The following is a 22,722-nucleotide window of genomic DNA, read 5'->3' as shown; positions in this document are numbered from 1 at the left end:
TAAGTATGATACATATCAAAGGTATTGATAGAACATTGGTGCGGTTCAAGGGCTTTCAAAGGAGATTGAAAGCTCTATCTTACCCCTAGCGTGAGTTGCGGCTTCCTTCAAGATTTGGGATATGGCGTGGTGTAGAGCCAAGTGTAGGCATTTGAACTGGAGTGAGTGCCTAGAGTTAGGTTTTCAATGGGTTTAGGTGCCCAGGCAATTCGCAGGCCTGTTACCCAGTTATCAAGATTTGAAGTAAGAAATACCGAGCCTTGGAGGTCGGAGATGGTGTCTCAGCAGCCAGCCGGAACAGAGAGAAGGAGCGAGGAGCGACTTTGCTTCTCGTTTTTGAGACGCTGCTCACTGGCGAGCGGGCGACACTGCTTGAAGAAGGACCTTCCTTATCGCCAATAGGCAAGATGACGCAGTGGGTGTGGTGTTTAAATCTTGAAGCGGGCGCGGAGTCCCGGTGTCTGGGAGTGCTTCGAGCTCGAGATCTAGATCGAAGGATTTGCCCGAGCAATGAGAGTAATTGAGTGTGGGAGGTCAACAGAATCGATTGATGTGGTAGGAAGTGTAGAGGTTCTTGAATCTGAGTGGGAGCGTGTGATGGAAGAGGCGTGTTTTTGAAAGGCGAACATCCTTGGAAAGTGGAAGAGTACGGTTGGGCAGTGGTTTTGGCAAGGATGAGTTGTGTGGTCATAACAGAGGATGGAGGAACAAGAAGCGGCGTAAACGGCCATCATCTAGAAGAAGAAGGAAGGTACAAGCCAGGAGTTCCGTGTGTATCTGGTTGGTCAAGAAGAAGAAGGAGCAAGAGGAGACGCAACACTCTGGCGATATGGAACAGTAACGGGGATAGCCCCTTGCCCTCGAGGTAGATATGGGCCGGACGACAACTCCTCTTAGGCTGGTCCATGATCCTCCGCTCGAAGAAGTCACGCGTACGGGGGCTCGAGCAAAAAGTTGACCGAATGGGCTGAGGACTCTAGATCGCTTTGTATGTTTCCGTCCGCGCCGTCTATACCAACCGCTAACGACATTGGCCTCTTGGGGTATCTCTCCTCCATCTAAGCGTCGCCGTCCCTCATCTTGCGGAAGAAGTCCATCACGCCGGTGTAGACAACAAGCAGAATGCCGCCGCCAGGTCCCAGTCTCAACACTTTGGGCAGGAAGCCCTTGTAGAGAGCACCAAATCCTTCTTCTTTGGCAACTGTGGCCACAGCGGGCCACGCCCAGTTGTACTTGGGTGTTTGACCCGCAACCTTGACGGTGTTCTGAATGCGAGACTTGACGACATCCATAGGCGTGTTGAGGATGGTACCGACGGTGCCGCCGACAGTGCCGGCAAGGATATCGTTGGCTGTCTGGCCCTTCTTGGTCTCGGCCTTGGGCAGCAACTGGCGGACCTGGAAGATGCAGCCGAAATAGCCGGCGTTCCAGAGAACGTGACGCCATAATGTTGATTCCAGACCGGTATACATAGCCAGAATACCCTCGTTGCGCACAGTTTTGAGGACGACATCCACCATGCCGTTGTATTTGCCGGCCGATGCCTTGTCCTGCAGGCGAATCTTGACAAGCTCGAACGGCACCACGACAAAAGCCTCAGTTGCGCCGGCCGAGGCTCCTGTCAGGACTGATAGCGACTGCGTCATTTTCTGTTGACCGAACAGTTCCCGATAGAACTTGCCCCACTTGTCGTTGGCAGCAAACTTGGTCGCACGCTTGGGCGCTTCCATAAGGATTGGGGCCGTGATGCCACGGTAGAGTCTCGAAAAGCTGGCGAACGGTCAATCTCTCGGCCGCTTACAACTCCGGGAACCAGCCAAGAGAACGCATACCCTTCATTGCGGATAATCTTCTGGAAGCAGTCTAGCATGCCAGTATAGGCATCAGTCCCGGCGCCCTTGCCAGTCTGGAGTTGTCTTCTCGGTCATTAGTCGAGTGCTACCGAGATGGATGGGGTGGTGGCACTCCTCACACTCTTGTCTTGACGACGTCCAGGGGGTACCTAGTGCAGCATGGTCAGCTTCCGAGACGCACGCGACTACAACCAGTCTGCCTGCCTTACATGACCAAGATCTAAGGCAGCCCCAGCGTTAGCAAGTCAATTGGCTAGCATGGCGGTCAGGGGGTCCACGTGCTTCGGAAACGCCAGCAATGGCGCCTGTTTGGAATCGTGGTTAGCCGTCTGACGGTTTTCTGGCCTGCCTTGGCGGATCATCCGGAATCAGCTCACCGGCCATGAAGGTATAGCCGAATGGCAGAGGTGCTTTTTCTGACGCCATCTCGTGATGCTTGCGGTAACCTAGGACCGGAAAGTCGTGGAAATATACTAAATGCCACGTCAAGCGCAAAACTGTTGCGCAAGATAATCTATGGCAATCGCAGCGGCGGACGGTGAGATAGCGACGGTAGGGAGAGGGAAAAAAACAAAAAAGAGCCGTTGTCAACCGAACTCGGCAGATCGCAGCCGCACCAGACATTCGGTTCCTGCGATTGCTGCAGATGGTCCCCCACATTGGCGCAGATGGGCCCGCGGGGAGACGACATCGGAGAGCTCTGGCCCCCTGTCATGGATCTGCATTGGCTGCACAGCACGGGCCGTTATCAAGAACGCATAACGAAGCGACTTCGTACCTGGGTACCTTGAGATCGAACCGTAGGGTGTTTCTCTCTCAACTGTCCAACATGTACATGCAATACATACATCAGGGAAAAAGGCAGTTGCGCTCGACTCGGATAGCTCTTTTCGGTGCTTCCTTGCATATCCGTCAACCAACGCAGCAGTGATCTCGCGCCGAACTGTTATCTGCGAGAGCTTGGAGCATGAGCATAGAAGGCGCCACGCGATTGGCTGACTCGACCAGAGCCCAGATCAGGAACGCGGGGCTCTCTTGATGACCTCTGCGCACATGATTCACGATCGAGGAACATATCTAACAGACAGATCGTCACCAAAGCCCCTTTTGGGTCCTCCCCTCTCCCCGCAAACCACTTCCAGAGACGCCGTCGCTCGATATATCCCTTACTAGAAGCTCAACAACTCATTGACACGGTAGAACGCTCCTAATATAGTACGGTGCCCTCAATTTCGAGAATCGAATCCCCCTTAGCCTTCCGAAAAAGCCGTGCCCTTGTACCGAAATTGCCACTTCACAGTAAATTCGCACATATTGCTATCTACCACACGGCGCCAGGAAATTTGTCGAGCGTTTTTCGCGGGGAAGTCTTCGTCCTGCTTCCCATTGCACCTTTAAACAGGCCGTGATCCATCGAGACCACAGCGAGGTGCATTCGAAGCATTCGAGACACGTCCCGCGACAATCTTCCAACACATGACTCACCTCCTGTGGAAATATTACTGGGAAGACGATGTCGACAAATTTCGACGCCTTCTCGCTCCCGCCGGATTCGGCTCCCAGAATGGCAGTCGAAGTTCGAACTTGACGACCACGGGAGGAGGTGGAAATTCCGTCTACGCTACGTCGCCTCGCGCAGCGACAAAGTCGCGCAAGGTCCCGGGCTTTGGCCCAAACCCCGCAAGCGCGCGCCATGGACACGGAGGTCTCGGACGAAACGAGATAAACAGCCGCGACCATGTCGGTCTTACCGTTCTGCTGCGCGCAGCGTCATCGACGGCTGAGAATGCCATTTCGTTTGTGGAAGCCCTGTTGGAACACCCAGCCATCGACATCTACGTCCAAGACCCGGAGAGCGGCTGGAATGCCCTTCATCGAGCGCTATACGCCGGGAATATATCCATCGCCAGGCTTCTCCTCGAGAAGGAACGCAAGGATCTCACGGGACACACAGCCTCGCTGCATCGGGTCGGGCAGCTCATCAAGACGAAGGACCATGAGGGGAACAGCCCGTTCGATTTGTATCACTCGACTATTGGCGAGCGCAGTCTGAAGAAATTGACCGATTGTGAAAAATCGGACGATGATTCTGATAGTGACGAAGCAGATGTGCTTCTCGATAAGGCTCTGTGAGTTTGGTTGCTTTCCATCTATGCCCGTCGCGATCTGATGCCAGGGCAGGAAAATTGAGGACACCATCGGCTCTGGCGAGGATCTATACGCATTTGGCAGCAACAGGAACCTGTCACTAGGCTTTGGCGACGAGGATGACCGCCAGTTCCCGGAACGCGTGTATCTGAGGCGCCCGGATCACTTGCTACAGAGATTCCACCTCGAGTATCTCCAAGCGAGCGGCGAAGACGGGCCTGCTTCTCAAGACATCAAGAAAATCCCGACATTAGTCCTGAATCGCCCCCTGGTGATTCAGGATGTAGTCTTGTCCAAGCTACATAGTGCCGTGCTGACGACAGACCCTGTGTCGAACTTGTATATCTGCGGCATCGGCCGAGGAGGACGACTTGGCCTTGGAGATGAAAACACACGCTTTACTTATACCCCTGTGCAAGGGCCATTTGCCGACAGAAAGGTCGTGCAGGTTGCCCTCGGCCAGAATCATTCCATGGCCATCGACGATAGTGGCGCACTGTGGACTTGGGGTAATAATGCCCAGTCTCAGTTGGGCTATGCTCTTCCAGAGCCAGCCAAGAAGGATGAAGACCCGATCAGCACCGTACCGCGTCAGGTGTTTGGCCCTCTGAAGAAGGAGACGATCATTGGGATTGCCGCCTCTTCGATTCACTCGGTTGCGCACACCGGCACGTCGCTGTATTGCTGGGGCAAGAATATCGGCCAACTTGCCCTGATGGACGCCGACTCTAGATCCCTCGAGTTCCAACACACGCCTCGAAGAGTTGCTGCTTCATTGTTCTCGTCTCCAATTGTCATGGTGACGGCCATCGACAAAGCCACAACAATTCTGCTCCAAAACCACACTGTTTGTGTCTTTACTGCATACGGCTATCACATCGTCAAATTTCCACTAGCAACGCTTGATCTGGGCGACAACATTAAATTGTCAACCCGCTATGATCCGGCACGGAGTCAGATCCATCACATCACATCCGGCGGGGAGACAATCGCAGCCCTCACAAAGCGTGGCGATCTATTCACAATGACCCTCGATCACAAAGCCGAGGCCACTCAGCCAGCCACGTCTACGACAAATCCTTCCAAGATTAAAGGTGCTGTGACGCAACCACAGTGCATCTGGAACGCTAGGAAAGATGGGGTCCGCTCAGTTGGCGTAGGTGAGCATGGGTCCGTCATTATCAGCACGGCATCTGGGGCGGTGTGGCGGAGGATAAAGCGAGCGAAGGCCAAAGATGCCTCTCCGTGGCCATCGGAATCCAAGCGCAAGGACTTCAAATTTCAGCGGGTGCCATATATAACAAACGCCGTCACAGTTCGTGCCTCGGCCTATGGTGCCTTTGCCGCCGTCCGAAAAGACTCGGACGTAATGAAAAAACAACTGGCGATTGCGGGTCAGTCTATCTGGGAAGACGTGGCACCATTGAATCCCATGAGAGGATTTCAGGCGTCCAAGCCGGGGAACCAGAAGCATGAAACCCTCGCCTTCTGGGAGAACAACAATCTCGGGAACCGCCTGGGTCCCGTGGCCTATGAGGTGCTAAAGTCTCCAGATCTCGAAGAGGACCTGCTACAGTTCTTTAAGTCTTGGTCGTATCGGAACGAACCGCTGGATGCAGCCGTCTGCACGTCTTCCTCGCCCGATATCAGGATACCCGTCCATGGTTGGCTGCTCTCCGCCCGAAGCCCCGTCCTGCGGGGCGCCCTTGCGCAATTCCGCAAAGCCGGATCATTCGCAAACCACCTTTTCGAAATTAGTGACGCTGACGGCAAGGCAATACTTTGCTTCCAGGGCTTAGACGTTGTCTCACTGCTCAATCTAGTGCTGTTTGCGTACGAGGATAGGGTGATACCCGTGTGGAATTTCACCGGCCTAGTACCGCCACTGGCATACAGATACCGGCAGATCCGCTTGGAGGTCATGAGGCTTGCCACTCGTCTCGATATTAGCAATCTCGAGGCGGCTGCACGGCTCCAGGTGGAGGCCAAGAAGTGCATGGACCAGGATTTCCGACGTGCCATTAAAGATTCACGCTTTTTCGGAGACACGGATGTCGTGCTAGAACTCGATGGCGCTGATGTCCCCGTTCACAGCGCGTTTGTTTGTAGACGATGTCCTTGGTTTCAAGGGCTCTATCACGGTCGCTCCGGAGGAATGTGGCTCGCCGGGCGCCGGGCAGAACAAGGTGCCAGCCGCGGCTTACCAGACAAAATAAAAATCGACATGAACCACATGGAACCCGAGGCTTTCAAATACGCCCTTCAGTACCTCTACAGCGATTCCGGCCCAGAGATGTTTGATCCTGCCGTGTGCGAGTCATTGGATGGTTTCCTTGACCTGGTGATGGAAGTCATGTCCATTGCCGACTACCTAATGCTGGATCGTCTGTCACAAATCTGCCAGCAGGTGATGGGCAGGTTTGCGAACATTCGCAACATTGCAGACCTCCTAAATGCCATCAGTCCATGCGCAGTGACAGAGTTCAAGAAGGCGGGGCTGGAATACATCTGCCTGCAGCTTGAGACGATGCTTGAGAATCATCTGTTGGACGAACTTGATCAGGCTCTGCTTCTTGAACTAGACAAGGTTGTGCGAGCCAACCATGCTGCGCAATCCCCATTTGTCAGGAGTGGTCGGATTGAGTTGTTGCTGCATGAAAATAACCCTGAGCTGGCCGGAGAGATTGACGAGGAGCGGCAAATCAGAGTGAAGGAAATGGCGTACAAAGCGCATCGAGAAGAGGAAAAGAAGCTTTCATCTTCGACGAGGATGAGATATGGCAGCCTTGACGATGCCAGTCCCGTCACTCCCACGCCCGATAGGACCAGGAAGGCGTCGAAGGCTGAGCAAAATGAACTGGCAAGTCCTTGTCTTCGGCCCAGAGAGTCGCATGGAGATCTGATGTTCCATATGGACGAGGAGGATATCTCGTTGGCCAACAGCCCCTCGCTCCAAGCTCGGAAAAGTGGGAGAGGGGCGTCTGAACTGGATCACCTACCCCCATTGGGAAGTTCCTGGAAAGGTTCAGGCAAAATCATGCACATAGGCCTGCAGTCACCACCCCAAACCAGCTCAAGCCCGTCTGGCACCTTGCAGACAGCAGCACCGACGCCCCTAAGACCAGGAAAGCCATGGGGAGAAGCGCTGACGCCGACCTCCAAGCTGGACCTCCGTGACATTATTCAATTGGAAACGAGTAGCCAATCCGCACTGTCGGCTGGTTTAGCAGCCCAAAAGGCGAAAGAGACGACACCTAAGTCAATCCAGCCGAAGATGTCGCAGAAGGAAAAGAAACGACAACAACAAGCAGCGCAGGCAGCTCAGGCAGCTCTGGCCACGGCCAAGTCCAACCCGCCCAAAAATGCCTGGGAACGGTCGTCCAGCGATACGCCGGCTTCTTCCCCTTGGAAACCCGTGCCGGCCGTGAAAAGCACAACATCATCTACGCTCCTGAATCCCGGTCCGGCCAAGGGTCTGCTGACCCCTGACGCAGCTGCATCAGCATCACCATCAGCATCGCCCGCAATCCCAGTCCACAGACGTACGGCATCCCCAGATACCCGTTTTTCAGGGCAGCGCACGCCAAGTGGCGGCCCGTCGTCGACCCCTGCTACGAAACCAGCCAACAACAGTTACACCGGCAACACCTCCTCCTCCCGGCCTTTTGCTCTCCCGCCAGCTGCTACTGCTTCTGCTGGTACGTCTGCGACGCTCATCCCCCACTCGAAAATCTACCTGCCACCGCAGCCAAAGGCCGAGGTGCAGCTGGGCCTGACCATGGAGGATATCATGGGCCAGCAGACGCGCGACAAGCAGATTGTCAAGGAGGCGGTGGCCAAGCGATCGCTGCAGGAGATCCAGCAGGAGCAGGCTTTCCAGGAGTGGTGGGATGCCGAGAGTCGGAGGATGCAAGAGGAGGAGAGGAGGAGGGAGGAGAACCTAAGGCGGAACCAGCAGGGAAGCAATGGTAACGGAGGCGCGGGTGGCGGCGGTGGTCGTGGTGGGGGTGGTCGCGGTGGGAGGAGAGGCGGGCAGAGGGGTGGGAAGGGCGGCCCTGGGGCTAGAGGTGGGAGTAGCGGAGGTGCTGGCAAGGGGAGGAGCAGTGGAGAGGATGGAAACGGGAGTGGAAATGCAGCCGCCCTGTCGGGATCCGGGTCCAGAGGAGGGAAGGGGAAAGGGAAGGAGGAGAAGGCGGGAAGAGGGGGCGGTGGCAGCAGTGTTGGTGGAGGGCTGAGGCGCGAGCCTGTAAATGCTGTTGTTAAAGGTTAAAGAGAGCGGAAGCGGGTATATTGTACGCATGGATGTGCAGTTCGGGTGGTTATCGACTCTGTACAGCTTATGTAGTTAATGTATTTATCAGGATAGTCTGCTCCTCCTTACTAAGGGACTTGGGGTCTAGAGGACATATGGATGGATGGATGGATGGCTGGCTGGCTGGCTTTTGTCTGCCTACTGCCCTGCATAAATTGGTTTGCATGCATGAATTTTAGGTCTCGCCTCACGGCAACAACAGAGCAATTGCATTAATTGAAGAGAATTTAACGATTGTCTCGAGTTGAATCTTAAGTCCTGAGGCATGTGGCAGGCTGGGAGGCGGCCACATGGTGTTGTATACCGTTGGGCTATGTGTTACGTCGGGCATTGGCTGCCACAAACTCCTGCCAGTCAACATTAGTTAGCTCGTGTAAATAAACCGATCTTGTGCTCTCAGACAGATAGGTCGATTCCACGTGTCGCTCCGCACTTTGGATCGAGAATCGTAGCAATTGAACAACAAGCTATGTAGCTGATCGTGCCCTCAACTTGTCTCGTCTTGGGCTGCTATTTTAGATCAGCCCCCTTTTTATGTCTTGACTCTCTCTCTGCTTCTCCTTTTAACCTCCATCTTACCTTTGAGTCCTACACCGTACCATAAATTCGGCATTACGGTTGGTTACCTTAGGCTTTCACCCGATCTCCAAGCTGCGGATTGCCCGATCTGACCAGACGCCAATTATCCAGCCAACCACAAGCTTATCTCTTGAGCTGCTGCAATTGTAACTGTGACAGCTCCTCGGGATTCAGTGCCAGTTGACGGATAAGGCACGGCATTTCTGTGTGTACAGTACTGTGTATGCAACATCCCGAAGATGGGCCACGGCATTCTGAGTCACGGTCAATGTCATGAACTAACCTCCCAAAAGACAGAGGGATACGTGAACTTGGCAGTCCAATCCGAGCTCTGGACGCTTGGAACGACTTCCCGCGGCTAGGCAACGGCGATTAGACGCGCTTTAGCACTGCATCGACACTGCGCAATTCGAGAAGAGGCTGGAGTCGAATGAGTGAAAGTGACTCGTCGGCTGCTGCTCTCCAGCCACTCAACGCTGGGCTTCTGGGTGGTTGCTGAAGTGGGCTGTACGAACACTCGAGTCGAGGCTTTGCTGTGCCTATCCTAGGGGCAATTCCGCAGGCAGATTTGCGCTGCACAGCAACCAAACCTGCGCTAACCCTCGCTGGCGAGAGACCACGAAGCAAGTTGCGCAGTTTAAGCCATCCATTGTCTGACGCTTCTTCACTCGCATCGGTCGAGTGGAACTATTGCATCATTTACCCCTGGCGAGAGGCGCCGGGTCGATGCCCATGACTCGATGACGGAAGATCGCTCAAAGATCACGAGGCGAACGGTTGTTTCGAACAAACACATCAAAGCCAAACCTTTGAAGCCCAGCTGCTGGCGGCACTTGACAAGCCGTTTGCCAGCCTCGTTAATCCCCACTTCAGGTTAGAACTGAGGCAGCTGCAGGTGCATGCTTGCACCCCTGTCCCTTGCGCACGGGTTTTGCTTACATAACCAACATGCTGTCACATTACTGTCACCTCAGTACTGTGCAGTACCTACGGATACAGTTCCTGAGCCGCTGAGCGTGACCTCCTTAGCACAGTGATATCGTTAGCCTTATCTTCGATTCCCGGATGCTTCCTTTCAAAAGAGGGACCGGTTTCCGACATCGCTCCCGCACCATTTCCCAACTAAACCCTCCCTCAAAGACGCAAGAAATGGGTTGAATTTGTATCACTCTCTGTTGATGTACCTCGTCGAGGTGAATACATACTGGGTATTTCAGGCAGAGAGTGACAGGACGCCTGACTTTGGCTCAAGGCAGCATCCGTTCACCTAGAATCCACTGCCCTGCAAGATACTCGTGGAGGCCCCTGGACGGGAGGCGAGCTACCGACCAGTGAGGGCCCGTCATTACCCCAGCGCGTCGGCAAGGTAGCTGCGAGCCTTCCTAGGTTCCCCGGAACCGACGTTCGTCGTCTGCCTTGTCACCGCCAACTAACTTCACAGAGCTTGACGCTTCCCTTTCTGCAACTTCTTATCCATTCTGATCCCATAGAGGCTGCCTGTGGTGCCGGTCCGCCCACATTTTCATCCCCTCCCCCTATTCTTTCACCTCCTCCATTTATCAGACGGCTGCCATTCCGAGCGATAATTATGGCCCCGGAGATCCACGCTGCTCGACAGAACCCTCCCGCCTGAGCGAAGCATCTGAACTGCTCTGTGCGGCGCCGTCATCTACCAGACGTGCGTCAAACCATCCACCGTTGGCCTTGGCGTCTCCATCTTGAGAGACTCACACATCAAGTCTAGCAAGTCGTTGGCATTCCCCTTGTTGCGCCGGCCAGTACCGATGTGATCCTGTATCGCCTCACCCCAATTCCCCATCCCGAGCCGCAGCGATGCATCAACAATCCCGTCACCCGCCCCGGGTCTCCTCCCCCGCATCCTCTCCCCAGACCAACCCCGCACGAACGAACAATCAGAGAGACCGAGGCCGCGCCGGACTAGAAACAGCGGCTGAAGATGGGGCGCCCGGCGGATCGGACGGCTATGACGCTGCTGGCACCGGTCCGAGTCGTGAATCCATCAAGAAGTTGGACCAGATTATCCAGGTGCGCCAGGCTCTCTTGATTCATACTCCCCAAGGCACTTGGGCTAATGGTTGTCTTCCAGAATTTTTATTACAAAGCTGCAGTACTTATCCTACAATCACGCCTTAACCTACCCCCCGCTGGCGGGAAGAGGGGGGATGGGAAGAAAACAAACAAATGGGTAAGCAAATGTCGTGTAAGGTATGGTGCTACAGAGGCGCAACTCTAACGCCGTCTTGCAGTTTTCTATCGACACTGACGACATTGATGACTTCCGGGACGAACTCCGAGTCTACAAGACGTCTGGCAGTTTCGAGAACCGCCCCCCGCCCATGATCATTGAGACTTATATTGATGCTTCGGCCCTTTCCACTAGTCAGACTCTCGTGATACTCGATGAAAATGGTAAGCGGTGGGATGTGCTAGAAGCCCTGAACTCGTCCGAGTCGAGTGACGACAGTCCCAGGAGACGGCAGTCCCAGAAACGCAACACCGAGATCATTCTGGAGCGATGGAGGGTCGAACTCAAGTGTCTTCCGAACCTTGGCCGGGACGAATTCGGTCCTTCGCTTCCCACCATCTATAAGAGGAGCATTGTCTTCTTCCGGTCGCTCTTTGTAACGACACGCATCATGCCATGCTGGAAGTATTCGCAGCAGGCATTGGCAAAGGGTGTCCATCCAGCATTGGAAGTCAAATGCCGCGTGCTAAGCTCTGAATTGGAATACACTACTTATGACCCCTTGCGGCAGCCCCTGCATGACGGAAGAGATGCGGTTACCGAATATGTCTTCACAGATTTGGAGGTGCCCGTCGGCCGCTTCTACGCCTCGGTAATGTACCGCAACGACTGCAATTTCCGGGTCGATGACTCAGAGTCGCTGCTTAGTTCGCGCTTCATGGGGGTCGACGAGAACTTTTTCAAACCGTCAATACCGCCGAGGAGGGAACACGGCCACGGTCGGTCAGACTCGTACGCAGAACCGGGCTCATTGCCGTCACACCGCCAGAACCGAGGGGCTCAGGAACCTCAGCAGACGTACGGTAGTTTATCCACGTTTCACGGGCCCGGTGCACTGGGTACCAGCCCCATCACTGCTTTGAGAGCAGTTCGCCCTATTGGTTCAGACACGAGCTCGCCCTCAGCTTCAACGTCGACAAGCATGGAGCAGCCCGAACCGCCGCATTCGTTGCCAATCCGGCCGCCAGCTCGACCCACATTACGAACCTACGAGACCGCCAACAGGCGTCCATCGGTTTCATTCCAGCCCTTCAAGGCGGGCTCGCTCTCCGGATCCCCAAGGATTCCGGACTTGGAGGCGCCCGCATCCCCTCAATCACTTACCCGGCCCTCGGCGCTAAGCGCGCTCTCCCGCCCCGGAAATCGCTCCTCACTCACAGCAGGGATGGCGGCATCCTTGCGCGGCCCCGGCACGGCAACTGCGCCCCAGGATATACCAACCGTTACAGGGTCGCCAAAGCCAACTGGCCGTTACAGCAGCAGCTTTACGCATCGCAGAGGGCGGCCGTCGTTCGGGGGCCAGAGTAAAGGCGACGACGACCAGGCGAGCAGCGGCAAGCAGAGCCTGTCCTCTTCAGCTCAGCCAGGCTCCGGGTTACTGGCTGAAGCTGGAGGAGTGGCAAGCTCTGGATCCTTTGTAACAGACGACGACAATATCTCAGAATTCCTCAAGGCTCTTGACAGCCGGAAAACGCTCAAAAGCTTTGAGCCGAACAAGAAGGGGGAGACTTCGGCCTCTAAGAGAACAGCCGCACAGCTATCCAGATTTCAGCTCATGCGCGAGTCTAACAACGCCCTCACCGACTCCATGACCTCGTCCATGCAGCTCCAACGCTCGTCAAGCTCGTCAAGCCGGCAATTGACCAACGTTCCGAGCATGGTAAACCCCGCATCCGTGTCGGTCGCTTCCTCACCAGGCAAACCCTTATCACCCCACACACCGCACACCCCCGCCATCCCGTCCCGGCTGAGCGAAAATTCTATCATCGACTACCAGGCCCCAGGCGGTCATCAGCAGCATCCCCACCACCATCAGAGCAACAACCCTGAGATTGTAGCCACAGAGGAAGAAGCGGAAGATGACGATGAGACTCCCATGACGACTCAGCAGGGCGGCGCCACGGGAGGGACGACGGCCATTGATATACCGCTACCTTTATCGCCACGCTTACTTCATGCCGGCGCCGGCATGACCACCAACAGAAGAGCTAGCTCGGTACATCGTTCGCTGGCGGGGGAGGTTGATGATTCGTATGCCAGCCAGCCGCAGCGCAGTGCCAGTGTGGAGGCTGCCTCTGCCGGTGACCGTGAGGTTCCTACTTTGAGCGCCCTTCTGGCGTATCAGCACCAGCACAAGCGGGATGCGGATTTAGATCTGGACCTGCAAGGGAGAGGTGGTCGCAGTTCTGCCCGCCCGGATGCTCCTGGCGGTAATGGCGATGGCGATGATGATGGTGATAACGATGGCGGGAATACTTCTGGCGGTGGCGGTGCTGGGAGCGGTGCCAGGATCGGGTCTGGGTTGACTGGAGCAGGGGAGCAGCAGAGGAACACCGGGGATACGGGTGCAAGCACGAGCAGTAGGGGCATGGTGGGCCGGAGATACCCTTCGGTACGCAGCTCGTTCCGCCGGCCGGGTTCGTTTGGGTCCCATGCAGGACGAACGGGCGTTTATGGAGGGAGCGTGGAAGGCGCAGATGAGGAGCCGCTCCTTTTCGCTATGAGCGAGTTGGAGCGGGATTCCAGGAGGAGCTTGGAGGAAGGATCCAGGCAGAACCAGGGGCAGGGAGAGCAGGGAGACAAGTTTGAGCCGAGGGGCGTGCTGAGGAAGGGATGGTGATGGGCTTGTGTTCGTTTCGGCATAGTTGATTTCTCTTCCTCTGGCTTGGCTCCGGCGTTGCAATTTTACATGGGGTTTCCTGAATATAAAGGCTGGTTTTGGATTGGGGAGGTGTTTGGCTTGGCTAGGTTGGGGTTGCGGGTTCGTCCTGGTTCCGTCTTTCCCTTTCCTTTTCGCGTTTGGCTATGGCTAGCCGCATTGTTCGAGGTGGCCCAGTATAGCCTGGTCCGGAGAGACGGAGAGAGGCTGTTGGGAACTGGGAACTGAAGGGTTGCTTGCCTAGGTGTAGCATTGGGACGGTCTCCGGGTTCGGACAAGATCGAATGCGTTAGTACCTATCCGTACTTACAAACAGACCTACGGTTGTCGGGTCCGTATATGCTGAGTGGTGGAGGGCGCGAAGAGCAAATCAGAATGAGATAAGCGCAGCTCCGAGAGCTGTGGTTGAGCTTAGCTGATGTATGTACTGCATCTAGAAGGTCAAGGGGAGATGAGCGCCTGCTATATGAGAGTATATGGAACAGGCAATAGTATGTACACGGATAGTGGCGTTATTGTTGTAACTTCTGGGCGAGATAGCATTATGATCTTAATTTCACTAAGTTAAATGAAATATTCCATCCAGCTTGGGGTTTCCCATAAGCAGTGAGCTGTCTATGGAGTAGCGAGCTTGAGGTGAGCATATCAGGCGAATCACCATGGTGTTTGCATGCTATCTGCAGATAGGGGAGTCGATGTGGCCGTGTAATTGAGGAGTTGGACGGGACTCAAGAGCAAAAGTCCGCCCAGACTGTGCCTTGGGCTTCAAACACGAGTTTTTCTAAACGGCTCAGTCGCTTACGCATCATCAGTGTACACAGAACACTACACGCGAAGGGTAGGTTAAATTGTCAAAATGCCTGGTGTGGCTGCGCAATCGCGTACGCAATTGAGGCCAGTGTTGTCTGAATGCCAAGCTTCTTTTTCCAGAGTGGAATCGCGGTTCACGAGGGTTTTGTTGGCGACTGTGGCTGCAACTGCAGGGTTTTTGACAAGGGAGAAGGGGCAAGGACAGGGGATGAGCTCAAAAGTTTGGCCTGCCTTCGCATGGATGTGGGGCGAATCGGCTTGGAAGCTGCCTGCCCCGCCCGAGCACCGTCATAGGAACCTCGTTAACGTTAACGTGAGATGCAACCAACCGCGTGGCACCGCCCGCTTGCCATCTTCTTTCTCGAACCTACTCCGTTAACACTCCAGCCGCCTGCCTTGCTGCGTGCGCAGCATCATTCACTGAAACTTCCGCTTCTATCACCCAACGGGCTGCATCAGTCTTTGCGATCTTTGCGCTTGGCCTTTCGAAATCGGCACACTAACTAAGCTGTGAAAGCGAGCAAGACCGAGACAGGGACGACGGCGCCGTTGGATACCGAGAAATACACTGCGTCACGAAAGTACCACAAACGGCACAAGGTTTCTTCTGCCACTGCTGAGCTACTTGTCTTTGACAGAACCAGCATATACTTCAGCTGTCACCATGTTTCGAGCGGCCGCGGCCGGGCCCTACGATGAGGCTATCAGTACGTTCATCAAAGCGACATGTCGCACAGGTTGCAACAAAGCAGCTGACATCAGTATCACCACGCTCTAGATAAGGCCACCGACGAAAACCTCACGTCGGAGGACTGGGCCGCCATCATGGAGGTCTGCGACCGGGTAGCCGGCGACCCGAACGGGGCCAAGGATGCCGTCCAGAGCTTGATCAAGCGCTTGGCGCACCGCAACGCCAACGTCCAGCTCTATACGCTCGAGGTAAGCTGCTGTCCGCGCCGTAGGTCAGATCACAAGCCTGTCTTACCAACACTCTCCCTAGGTTGCAAATGCGCTCTCCCAGAACTGCGGCAAGTCAATGCACCGCGAGCTGTCTAGCCGCGCCTTCACCGATGCCTTACTCAAGCTCGCCAACGACCGCAATACGCACACTCAAGTCAAGGCCAAGATTCTAGAGCGAATGAAGGAGTGGTCCGACATGTTCAAATCGGATCCGGATCTCGGCATCATGTATGACGCTTACTATCGCCTCAAGCAGAGCAACCCAACCCTGGAACCGCCCAGCGCACCGCAAAAGAACAGGCTCACCGAGCTAGATCGCCAGAAGGAGGAGGAGGAACTACAGATGGCGCTTAAGCTGAGCTTGCAGGAGGAGGAGCGGAAGAGGAAGCCTGTCGAAATGGCAGCGGGGCCGTCACAGTCCGGCGGACCCGCAGGTGCTGGAACTCAAGGCCAGCAGCAGGCAACGCCCATCCTGCCCGTGCCATCCGGTACTACCGCCGCCACTGTTTCGCGCGTCAGGGCCTTGTACGACTTCGTCCCGTCGGAGCCGGGCGAGCTCGAGTTCAAGAAGGGCGATGTCATTGCGGTCCTGGAGAGTGTCTACAAGGACTGGTGGCGGGGGTCGCTCAAGGGCAAGACCGGAATATTTCCGCTTAACTATGTCGAGAAATTGACCGATCCTACCCCCGAAGAGCTACAACGAGAAGCTCATATGGAGGCCGAAGTGTTTGCCGAGATCAAGAACGTCGAGAAGCTGTTGACGCTACTCAGTACGAGCAACACTGCGCCGAGGGAGGAGGACAATGAGGAGATCTCGGTACGCCCCGCGTTTCCGTCTCCCATGTCCTGCTGTATTGGTTGCTGACTTTTTGCCAGAAACTCTACCACCAGACATTGGCAATTCGGCCGAAGCTGATCAAGTTGATTGAGAAATACTCGCAGAAGAAGGGTATGTATCAAGATTGCGAGACCAGATGTCAGATTTGTGCTGACACTCCCTGCAGACGATTTCACTCAGCTGAACGAAAAGTTCATCAAGGCCAGGAGAGACTATGAGGCGCTGTTAGAGTCGTCCATGTCGCATCCGCCTGCGCCAACCTATCATCAATACGCCATGCGGCCGCAGGTGCCTCAGGGGTACCCACCCCCAGGCCAAGGTTATGGTGCGCCGCCGCAGCCCCAAGATCCGCAGAGGTTCTACACGCCAGCGCCCGCTCAAGGTACGCCATTGGCCGAGTTTGGTGAGTAGAAGGGCGACAGAGCATCGCTGATTGTAGATTATGGTAGAAGCATCACAATATCCACCTTCCTCCCCACCCCCTAATTTCCAGCGTCCTGGCCCTCCGGCTGCCCCGTCTGCTCCCGTTTACTTTGCCGGTGCCGAGATTCCATCGCAACCCAGCCAGCCTGTAGCTCAAACGTCACAGCAGCAGCCTCAGCAACAGCAATACGCTCAGCGTCCTCAAGAGCAGCGGCACCCTTCGGGTGGGAAGCAGCCAACTCCACTCCAGACATCCGCGTCGCCGCCTCCTACAAACCAGTACGCATCCTACCAGCCCGCCCAAGGATCGGCCCGTCCGCAAAGCACATACGGCAGCGGTCCCCAAGAACTCTCGACATCAGTCTACGATTCGCCCATCGCGCCCGGAAACGCCAATCCGGCCGGCCCGTACTCTTCCTCCATTTACAATACCGCTGCCGAAGACCCCTACACCGCCGCCAGCCCAAAAACCAGCGCCACAGCCCCGATAGGTTCCGCACCTCCTCCGCCACACCCTACCTCGATGTTCCCAGGTCCAGGTCCCGTATTAGACCACCACAACAGGCAACAGCAGCAGCAGCAGCAGCCCGGAGGACAGGGGCATGGACACGGCCAGTATTCAGCCTACCACGCCGCCGCCGGGGTTCCCCAACAGCAGAGTGGTGCGTACCCAGGGTATGAGAATACCGGCCCAGCAGCAGCCGCCGCCGACGGTCCCGCCCCGCCGCCCTCGTCATCGCCGTCCCTGTCCAGACCCCCGACCGGCCCGCTCTCCCCGCCCCCGCTGCAGCCCAGCGGACCCGCCTATGACGCGCGCCAGTCGCTTCCCAGTCGCGCAGGCGAGCCACAGTATAAGGCTTATGTGCCGCCTGGGCCTGTGCCTGGGCCTAGTGGTGCTGGGTATGGGAGAGGAGGAGACCATGGCCATGGCCAGGCGCCGCCGAACGCCCCGCCTGCGGCACCCACGGCTGCTGAGGGGTATTATCGCGCTGCTGCTTATTAGGATGGGCTTGCTAACCCCCTGCCCGTCTGCCTGCCCTCCGTTGTTTTAATATGGGGTTATAGGGACTGTAGGCTTTACGGTTCTGCGAAGGGCGGTTGATTTGACTTTCTGATCACAGTTTTCGCGAGGTGGGCTGAGGTTTCGAGGATTCGTTTAGTTCTGCGATCGTTGACTTTTTACCCGACATGGTCCTCAAATGTCCTGCGAAGAGGGAGGGAGAGACAAAGGGGCAAGTAGGATGGATTAGGCCAGGCTCGCCAGGGTAGGTAGGATAGACCACACCCGGGGTGGACCGGGTGGATCACCTACACGATTCATCTTATGTACATATCTCTTCCCCTTATCCAACGATGGTGATAGCTGGTTCGTAGGTTTTGTGTGCGGACGTAGTATTTCATGAGGCAAACTTGTACGGAGTAGCTCGACACACATGCCTTTCGGATTTTGCTTTACCCGTCTCTCCTCTGGTTTCTGGTAGGGGTAAGGAGTCAAGTGATTTGGTCCAATACTTTTATAGGCTCTACTGTACCGGTTTCTGGCCTGTGAAGGTATTGATTGCAGTCCAGAACATTGCAGGCAAGCCTTGCCATAGCGAACCACATCATATATTCACATGGACCCTGATGCTATCTTTCCGAGCCTGTAGCCGTGTAGATTGGCACTCCCCTCTTGCTGTATGCGTAGTGGACATTGCGAGTTCTCCCTGTGGCGTGATCATCAGTCATACAAAGCCTAGTCGAGAATGCAAGTCTCGGGTGGGAATGGTGACTCCAATGAGGGGACCCAGACTGAAACATTTAGCATGTGTCCCTGCACACGACCTTCCAACAGGAAGTCTGCAGTGGGAACAACATCACCATGCATGTGCTAGGTTTTTATTACATTAGAAGCACCGGGCGAAGGTGTGATTCGATGTGGCGGCTACTCAGTAGTACATAGCATCTGCATTAACATCCTAGTCACTCGTACAAAGGGATATCACGGCCTTATTCTCTCTCGGGTGGCCGAGTTCTTGCCCCCGTTTCATCCCAGGGGCTGTTTCCTGAGCGACTGGGCGGAAATCCACCGAGAAGCAATCCCTGCCGGAAGTACCTTGGCCGTGCGACCCTGATGTCTGCTCACTTGGATCAGATAGCATATACGATCCGTCCAGCGGCACCCCGAGTCTGCCTACACATTGAGGTGGCAGCCGGCCTGTGCTTCCCTTTCTTTGAATTGCAACATCGAGGGTTCCATTGCCGGACACAAATCAGCCCAGCCCCTGATTCGGCACAATCCTTCCCAGCGGCGTCCGATCCCTAGGTTTCTCCATCAAATCCGCATATCCCTCCAACCCGGCCGCCATGATGCGCATAATGTCGAAGATGTGGGCCCCTTTGAAGGTTTCGGCCCACAGCCGGACGACGGCGCACGCTAGCTGCCTCAGCTTGGTGCAGTCGGTCGTAGCGGACATATCCATTGATCGTGAAGATTGATGGTGAGGGTGACCGTGGCTTGAGCCCGCCAGCGACGGGTCGATCGGAACGGCGAACTCTGTCTCGTCTAGCATGCGGCGGACCATCTCGAGGAGGTTTTTCTCTTCGACTGATGGTGGCGGCTCGGCCGGGCCAATCGCCGCCAAGGTGAGCAGCCACTTGGAGAGGAGGACGGCGCATTCTAGATTGCACACTGCCGGATTATGAAGGTTAGATTGCGGGAGGTGTGGGAACGAGTCAAGGGACGTAAACAAGACTTACAAGAATGCTGCATGCTCCACTCCAGCGACTTTGTCTTGGCCACGTAATTCACACCCATCTTGACGAGCATCGACAAGGCATGAATGGCCTGCACCACGGCACGGCAGAGCCGCGGACTCCTTACAAGCAGCGGGGCGTCACTGAATGCGGATGCTATCAGGACGTGGTCGCGAGTCTCCAGACTGCGGCTCGGACTCAAGTCGGTATGTAGCCTGATGTACGCGAGTCTCAACAGCGCTGTGGAGTTAAAGGCTACAGGGCCTTCGGAGAAGGCCTCCCCCGTCATGCCTTGCGCTGCAAGCTCGTTGGCCCGCATCTGGCGGTGTTGCTCGAAGCACAGGCTCCAGGCGCGAAGGGCCTGGCTGATATCTTCCACGTCCTCGAGCTTCAGGCTCCTGTGGATCTCGAACGGGGAAAGGCTAGAGAAGGATGTCTGCTTGAGTAAAAAGATGTGCTGAATCAGCGCATGAATGAGGACGTAGCTGCCCAGAGAGGTGAGAGGGGATGGCGGCGCTTGTGAAGGGCGGTTTAATAGCCTCGCAAAGGCTTCCTGCAAGGAGATCTCGATGTTGGGATATGATTGCCTAACCTCCTGCCACTGCCAGGCGTTCTCGGCCCTCCATAGCCGCGACGGGTTGGGTAGGTACAGGTGTACTTCAGATGTCAGAAGTAGCGGAGGACTGTTGTACGCAATGCTGCATAGGTTAAAGAAGCAGTACGCAACCAGCTTGGTTCGTGTGGCTGCCTCCAGTCGGATCCAGGCCTCCCAGTCTGTTGTTTGCTGATTGGGCTCAGCTGCGAGACCCTCTTCTCGAAGCAGCAGAGCAAGCAAGCTCTGTAATGAGAGTGCTTCGTGGAGTATCGCTTTCGCGCCCCAGAGCCCAACGGCAAAGAGTAGGAGGAGGGCCTGGATCGTCTCGAGGCGTGACTGTGGTGTATTTGGGGAGCTATCAACATTAGTACCAGGGCCAAACCATGATGTCGCTTGCAATGCGGAGGAAGGGCCTTACTATGGCTCTCGGTGTGTATCTTGAGTCATCGGCCGGTCTTGATGGACCGACGGGAAGGAGTGGCGAAACCCAGAACTCGGAGAAGGGCGAGTGGAATGCGGACTGTAAGCGGCTGGTGTAGGGAGCAGGCCATGTACCTCGTGGCTATGTCGCCGCCGTATTTGCTCAAGCGCAACGGCTTTGGTAGCATACCACAGCGCATGGCCTCGGTTTGTTTCGAATCGATAATGCGCCCCGACTGCCAGTATTGCCAGCAGTAACTCGGGCGAAAGCTCAGTCGGCGCCAGAGTGGGCAAATGAAGGAAAGGCAGGTGTTCGTGGAAACCGCTAACATAACCCTCCAAAAACCTATTCAGGGTGTGCCGTGAGGGAAAGATAAAGTCGTTCGGAAGAACCGACGAGAACTCGTCCAGCCGGTTTTTGATGACCGTGTGGTCCATGGCCGATATCCTCCAGTTTGGAGCTCGAACTCCATCTTCGTGCATTCTAGCCCCTCCGTCTGACGGATCGCGCAGATCTGGCTGTAATGAGGGAAACCTAGATGGGAAGGCCGAAGGGGGTTTTGACGGGCCCCGAGCCAGATCTGCACCGCCTGGTCGAGACCACATACCAAACACTTGCTCACTCTCGAGAGACGGCGGCAAAAAGTGTGAGGAAGTTGCGAAATCGTCAAGAAAGAGGTTGTAGTCATCAAATGCGGAGGGCGGCGGCTGGGCAGGATAGCCGGCGGACATAACAGAGGGATCTTGATCCCGAACCCGATCTCCATACGACATGCCGTCATGGTAGGTCTTGACGTGTGTTAGATCTGCTGGTGCCTGGGCGAGCCCCTGCATCATTGCTGGTTGCATGCTGCTGACCTCGCCACCCGAAGCAAGATGGGTCGCGGCATCGGAAAGCAGATCCAGATTGCACGCGGGGGCTCGTGCTGCAAGGCGAGAATCTGGCGGCAGCGACGAAGCTACAGCTGATTGTAGGGCATCCGATGCGTAGTGCGGCTGCGCTGTCGGACGTTGCTGCCGCTGTTGGCGCTGCTGCTGTTGCTGCAAACCAAGCATCTCGGTGTCAACCTGGTTCTCGCCAGGGACGGTGGGAACTCCCCCGGAGGAGGGTTTGCGCTGTCGACTTCCATCCTTGTTGCCGCTGCCTTCGTTAAGGTGGACAAGCTTCTCGTGACGGACGAGCAGATCTCTAATGTCCATATAAGCATACGTTCATAGCAGCCGGGATTCGATTAGATGATTCGTGTCCGGTTGCTGCCCTTCAGGGAGGCACCAGATAGAAGGGATCAGGATGAGTATTTCGTAGTGTTACGAGGGGAGGCTTATGAAATGACGGAACTGGATGTGTGGCGTAGGTGGAGGAGGGGGAGGAGTTTTGGAGTTTGGAACCTTGACAGTAGTCTTAAGGCCGCCGGGCACCAAGTGGCAGGAAGCGAGGAGGCGGGTTGGCAGGCGATCACGGCCTAAACCAGTTGGAGGTAGGACAATGCAGACGGGGCTGCGACGGGAAGCAGGTCAAGTGGGTTTAGCTCACCGTCGTCCAAATGTCTTTCCACAACGAGGCCAGGCACACGCAAAGGGCTTTTCCTTAGTATGGGTTCTCTCGTGCCGCTGGACATGCTCCACACGCCTAATATCAAGGTGCAATGTAAGCCAATATGCAGAGGAATGAGGTGATGGATCGACTGACCTGAAGCGCTTGCTGCAATACTTGCACGGCAGGGCTTTGGGCTTTTGCTGCCGGGTTTCCCCATTCTCGTCGGCAGTGCTGGACGGGGCGGGGCCCTCGATTGACTGGATGGGGAGCATGGCCCAGAAAAGAGGGCTTGAAGAGGAGATTTTTGGGGTATTGGAGCGGGCAATGTTGTGTACAGTTGAAGGGGAGAAAGCCACGCACACTATAGTGTGGGGGGGAGGGAGGGGAAGGGAAAGAAAGGGAATTGGGGGATGGTCCGGTGGACGGAGGAAGGGTGAGAGCAGACAGACCAAAATACTGTGTAGATGGAGAAAGATGTTGAGATAGGAGTGTGCCGGTATGTTGTGCGTGCCGTGCCGGCGGGAGCAGATGGCCGAATCGAGCAGCAATAAACACGGCCTGTCTTGATATATTCAGGCCTGGGGTT

General features: G+C 55.7%; 6 protein-coding genes across 6 annotated transcripts; 3 read left to right on the top strand and 3 right to left on the bottom strand.

Annotated features, from left to right (window-relative positions):
- Positions 1–118: 118 nt before the first annotated feature.
- On the bottom strand, positions 119–874 carry N656DRAFT_189435 (uncharacterized protein). The gene has a single exon (XM_064808821.1). The coding sequence runs from the start codon at positions 689–691 to the stop codon at positions 221–223; it is 471 nt and encodes a 156-aa protein (XP_064668561.1). The 5' UTR covers positions 692–874; the 3' UTR covers positions 119–220.
- Positions 875–1,058: 184 nt separating this feature from the next.
- N656DRAFT_799701 (putative mitochondrial 2-oxodicarboxylate carrier protein) lies at positions 1,059–2,279 on the bottom strand (the record flags this gene model as incomplete). Its single annotated transcript, XM_064817905.1, has 6 exons — positions 1,059–1,770; positions 1,833–1,916; positions 1,973–2,002; positions 2,063–2,073; positions 2,145–2,158; positions 2,231–2,279. 6 exons carry the CDS (start codon positions 2,277–2,279, stop codon positions 1,059–1,061), a joined length of 900 nt encoding a protein of 299 aa, XP_064668560.1.
- Positions 2,280–3,329: 1,050 nt separating this feature from the next.
- N656DRAFT_735092 (uncharacterized protein) lies at positions 3,330–8,535 on the top strand (the record flags this gene model as incomplete). The annotated part of the gene is made up of 2 exons (XM_064812709.1): positions 3,330–3,982; positions 4,035–8,535. 2 exons carry the CDS (start codon positions 3,330–3,332, stop codon positions 8,269–8,271), a joined length of 4,890 nt encoding a protein of 1,629 aa, XP_064668559.1. The 3' UTR covers positions 8,272–8,535.
- A 2,190-nt stretch (positions 8,536–10,725) lies between these two features.
- On the top strand, positions 10,726–13,778 carry N656DRAFT_799699 (uncharacterized protein; the record flags this gene model as incomplete). The annotated part of the gene is made up of 3 exons (XM_064817904.1): positions 10,726–10,938; positions 11,000–11,098; positions 11,160–13,778. 3 exons carry the CDS (start codon positions 10,726–10,728, stop codon positions 13,776–13,778), a joined length of 2,931 nt encoding a protein of 976 aa, XP_064668558.1.
- Positions 13,779–15,291: 1,513 nt separating this feature from the next.
- Positions 15,292–17,851, top strand: N656DRAFT_712759 (uncharacterized protein; the record flags this gene model as incomplete). Its single annotated transcript, XM_064811847.1, has 6 exons — positions 15,292–15,334; positions 15,406–15,566; positions 15,628–16,404; positions 16,464–16,536; positions 16,592–16,807; positions 16,875–17,851. The coding sequence occupies 6 exons, from the start codon at positions 15,292–15,294 to the stop codon at positions 17,849–17,851; spliced, it is 2,247 nt and encodes a 748-aa protein (XP_064668557.1).
- A 1,249-nt stretch (positions 17,852–19,100) lies between these two features.
- On the bottom strand, positions 19,101–22,408 carry N656DRAFT_712919 (uncharacterized protein; the record flags this gene model as incomplete). The annotated part of the gene is made up of 5 exons (XM_064811858.1): positions 19,101–19,519; positions 19,588–20,534; positions 20,598–21,788; positions 22,134–22,229; positions 22,290–22,408. 5 exons carry the CDS (start codon positions 22,406–22,408, stop codon positions 19,101–19,103), a joined length of 2,772 nt encoding a protein of 923 aa, XP_064668556.1.
- Between the last annotated feature and the right edge of the window lie 314 nt (positions 22,409–22,722).

The sequence above is a fragment of the Canariomyces notabilis genome (genome assembly GCF_033297395.1).
Source record: "Canariomyces notabilis strain CBS 508.74 unplaced genomic scaffold N656scaffold_17, whole genome shotgun sequence".
Classification (NCBI taxonomy): Eukaryota; Fungi; Ascomycota; class Sordariomycetes; order Sordariales; family Chaetomiaceae; genus Canariomyces; species Canariomyces notabilis.
This window is presented reverse-complemented; position numbering and strand designations above follow the sequence as displayed.

What these genes read in the sequence shown, in the direction of transcription:
- N656DRAFT_189435 (XM_064808821.1), bottom strand. Translation starts at nt 691, where the DNA reads ATGACCACACAACTCATCCTTGCCAAAACCACTGCCCAACCGTACTCT.